Source organism: Cibotium barometz, chromosome 22 (genome assembly GCF_041138505.1).
Source record: "Cibotium barometz isolate CiBa-2024 chromosome 22, ASM4113850v1, whole genome shotgun sequence".
In the NCBI taxonomy this organism is placed as follows: Eukaryota; Viridiplantae; Streptophyta; class Polypodiopsida; order Cyatheales; family Cibotiaceae; genus Cibotium; species Cibotium barometz.
Window position 1 is genome coordinate 38,658,800 of NC_141067.1, and position 4,296 is coordinate 38,663,095.

Here is a 4,296-nt window from a genome sequence, read left to right on the forward strand (position 1 = left end):
GGGGACAAGAAGGGTATACCATCTTCTTTTTGTGTGGCATGAAATAGGCAACCCCTTTTTTATTATGTATGCAAGGGCTTTAGTTGTGACCTTGTTTGAAGGCATGCACATGAAGCCGAGCAATAAGAACACACCATGGATGTCCTAAAGTTGGATTAAGATCACATTATAAGCACACTAGTGTTTGCACCATTTGAGTGGAAAAAAAAATGAAGTATTAAGAAGTCAAGCGGAGCCGCCCTTTGGTCTTCTTTTAGAGATAAGTTGCTTTGGAGAGTGGTGCTCCTAGACTTGCGGGTGGGATGTATTAGCTATTAAAGGGCAAAACCATGTGTGGAAAGAGCACTTGGTGGGGTAAGAAACGTGTAAAAAATGGATGATGGAAACGGTAAGACTACGGAATGGAAGAAAAAAGGGAGGAGGAGGAGGAGAAGGTTGGCACGGGCAACGAGAGAGATTAACAAAAAGCCTAAAGTTTGGAAGGAAAGGTGGTGGTGCAGCTGGTGATGTGGATTGCTTTGACATGAGTACACAGTGCATTGGTGCGCCCATATGGGGTCAAAGCATGTAAAAAGCCTTATTATTCTTCTTAATGTAGTAGAGAGTTGCCCTTGAGCACGTCAGAGAAAGAAACCTGCGGTCAAGAAAACTGCTTTCATAATCTAATGACAAACCCATTCCTTTGATCATGTGCCTTCACAAGCATTTGTTTTAGTTGCCCCATGCAGGCATATTAGCGCAAATGCGTGTATTTTCGAGGTTATAACATGGGCTGAGTCTTGCTTTTTTGGCCTATAATCTTGGCCTTCCATGTACCTTTGCTTTTTGGCCATGAGCTTGGTCCCAACCTTTGTATGAAACTTTAATGCAAATTATAAAATTAGTGCAAATTAACATTATGAATTATATTATATGCATACTTCTTTACAAAATTAGTCGAATACCCATTTGATACATTGGCTTTTGATGCGTGGTTTTGAGGTACAATCTGCGTCCATTTCACCATAGTACTCGCATGCTTCTACGCCTTTTGGAACATGGAATTAATGAGAATTTAGCAAATGCACAAATTAACAATGGCCCATGATGCAAAAGAATTTTTAGAAATTGACAATTTAATAATGGGCCATGATTGCATCATGGTGGAGCACACCACACACATTAGATTGAAGTGTAGGTATCAATACAGGCTTTTTTGTTGTTGTGTGGGATCGCTGCCCATAGCTTTTCCGCGCAAGAAGCACAACAGCACATGCATTTTGTTGTTGTGAGAAATTAATCAAGGCCTATAACATATGTATATATATATAGGCCTATAATATATATATATATATATGTATATATATGTATGTATGTATGTATACATACATATATATATATGTATGTATGTATGTATGTATGTATACATACATATATATATATATGCCATATGTATGTATATATATATATATATGTTAATAAATGTTTTATGTTTGAAAAATTAAGCTAAGGGTTGGGTTTGGGCTAACTAGACATCTTTAATGATGATTTGAAAAGGAAGTAGAATATAATCAAAGGCTTTTTTCCTTCTTACAAGTGAAAAGTTCCCCAAAAGGGCAGTATAAATGATAATCCTCATGTAGCAATTAATCAAAGCCCTAGAATGGTAATCCTCATGTAGAAATTAATCAAAGCCTAGAAGATATATAGTGAATGAAATGGTTGACGTTTTATATATTAAATAAGTGTTTTTAGGTTTGAAAAATTAAGCAAAGGGTCGGCTTAGGCCTAGACATACTCTTATAAGTTAGGAAGGGGGAGGTGAAGGCAGTGGAAGGATTAGGAGACAAGATCCACCTTCATGTGTGTCTAATCAAAGAATATAAGGTGTGAGGGCACGTTTAAAGAGGCCGGGACTTTCATGAGAAGCAATTGGAGCCACGTTCTGCACAAGCACAAGCCCCTATAATACATAACTTTCTTGGAAGGACGCCTCTTAGCAATCCCCCACAAAAATTAGAAGGCTTTTTTTGAGCTCTCTCTTCAAGCTTAGCTTAACTTAGACTACTCCCAACACACTAATTAGCTTGTTTTTATCCCTCTGTAACTCTCAAAGGGGGCAGAAAACCATGGCTCAACTGATCACCCAACACCAGCTAGCACTTGCTGCTATGGTGCAGCTTCTATCATTGCTTCTTCTTGTCAGAGACTGTGCTGGAGTTTACACTCCCTCCCTCAAGTGGAAGAAAGGCCATGCAACATTCTATGGTGGCAGCGATGCTTCCGGCACCATGGGTCAGTACATTGAGTTTGTTAATCAATTTGCAGCTTAGCTTTATTAATCTGGGATTAATTATGAAAATCAAAGCAAAGTAGCTCGCACAGCTTTCATTCAATTGAAGCTAGCTATCAGAAATGCAGTAATGTGCAAGGCCGAGTGATTAGGGTTGATCAGATTTGGATGTTAGTAATTAGGATTGAAATTTAGATGCACAGAAACTTCCCATGCACGCAAGTAATGACAGGCAAATGATCGAGCGTGTGTGTGCGCGTGCGTGCGTGCGTGCGTGTGTGTGTGTGTGATGTGGGTGTAAAAATGTTTTTGTGGCACGTGCAGGAGGTGCGTGCGGCTATGGAAACTTGTACAGCACTGGGTATGGGACAGCGACGGCGGCGCTCAGCGCGCCGCTGTTTAAAGGGGGTGCCGCGTGCGGGGCGTGCTTCCAGCTAATGTGCTACGGGGCCAACGCGGGCTGCACAGGGAGCAGCGTCACCATAACGGCCACCAACTTCTGTCCCACCGGCAGCCTTGGCGGGTGGTGCGATCCACCACGAGTCCACTTCGACATGGCCGAGCCTTCCTTCATCAGGATCGCCGCCGCCGTCGCCGGCGTGGTCCCGGTCAAATTCAGAAGGTTTGCTCTCCACAGCTACTCATTGGTATCATTGTGTGTGTGATTTTTCGTGGGCGGCGCTAACGAGGCACGCCGTGGCCGTCGTGGTTGAGTGGTGCAGGGTGAAATGCAACAAGAGTGGGGGGATTGAGTTCACCATCAATGGAAACGCCAACTTCAACCTAGTGCTGATCACGAACGTGGGAGGCGCGGGGGATGTGACGGCAGTGCGCATCAAGGGATCTAACACGGGGTGGCTTACCATGACAAGGAACTGGGGGCAGAATTGGCAAAGCACCACCGTCCTGGTGGGGCAGAGCCTCTCCTTCGAAGTGGTCACAAGCGACGGCGCTTCCTGCGTGAGCTACAACGTCGCTGGCTCCAACTGGCAATTCGGCCAAACCTTCTCAGGAAACCAGTACCCTTAGCATTCCCATATAATAATCACACGAGAAAAAAAGGGCTGCTTCTCGTTTTTCAACCATTATCACGTACAACCCCCCACCACCACCACCACCATCGCCGCCGCCGCCGCCGCCACGACCAGCTCGTATGCTGCTTTGCCCTTTGAGAGTTGTGTACAGTCCTCAATTTGTGTACTAATTCATAAAGAAAACATCGTGATGGCGCTCTGTACTCTCTTCTGGACGCAGGCTCCCCTTTGTTTGCTCGTTGATATTCTTTCTATGCGGAAAATGTAGTGCTGCAACGAACTATATTAGAGTATATCATGTGACTCGTAAATTTGTTTACTTCTATTTGACATGATCGTATGATCTTCACTCTGAAAGTTGTGAAACACGTTTCATTGGCATGCTCACTAATCCCAGTCCTCCTTGTGTATGCCCATCCCTCCGCCATGCTACACCTCCCTCTTTTCTCTTCTGCCTGTTGCTAACTAGATCCCAGAGAGCTGAGCCACCAGAGAAAGGTGCTTCAGCCCACAGATGTATGTATAGACACATACATGTATATGTATGTGTGTATATATGTACATATGTGTATATACACACATATATGTATGTATGTATGTATACATGTCTAAGTACACATAGATATCATTACAACACTTCACTAGCATATCAAGGATTTTAACAAAGATAGCTACATTTGGAGAGGGAAAATACCAGGCCTCGCAAATAGCAACAATGTCAGTCAGATTTGACAATACACATCACTAAAAAGTCCCACAATAAGCGTCATAAACTGTAAGATTTATTGTGAGTACACTTATTCCATTGCTTATTGCTGCGTAATCAAGCAACCTAGGGAATAAAAAACCTAGGAGCGAATAGTGCTTGACTAGACAAACCGTTCATCAATGTGTCAAACGTTGGGCAGTCTCCTTTGTGGCTTATATAGTTGCCATAGCTTAATAGTGTTATCACATGACATAGCTCATCCACCAATGTCAAATGTGGAG

The 4,296-nt window shown here is 43.1% G+C and overlaps 1 protein-coding gene across 1 annotated transcript; it reads left to right on the plus strand.

Moving 5' to 3' along the window:
- Positions 1–1,841: 1,841 nt before the first annotated feature.
- Positions 1,842–3,549, plus strand: LOC147626585 (expansin-A4-like). The gene is made up of 3 exons (XM_086816959.1): positions 1,842–2,274; positions 2,597–2,894; positions 2,995–3,549. The coding sequence occupies exons 1-3, from the start codon at positions 2,109–2,111 to the stop codon at positions 3,299–3,301; spliced, it is 771 nt and encodes a 256-aa protein (XP_086673085.1). The 5' UTR covers positions 1,842–2,108; the 3' UTR covers positions 3,302–3,549.
- The last annotated feature ends 747 nt before the right edge of the window (positions 3,550–4,296 follow it).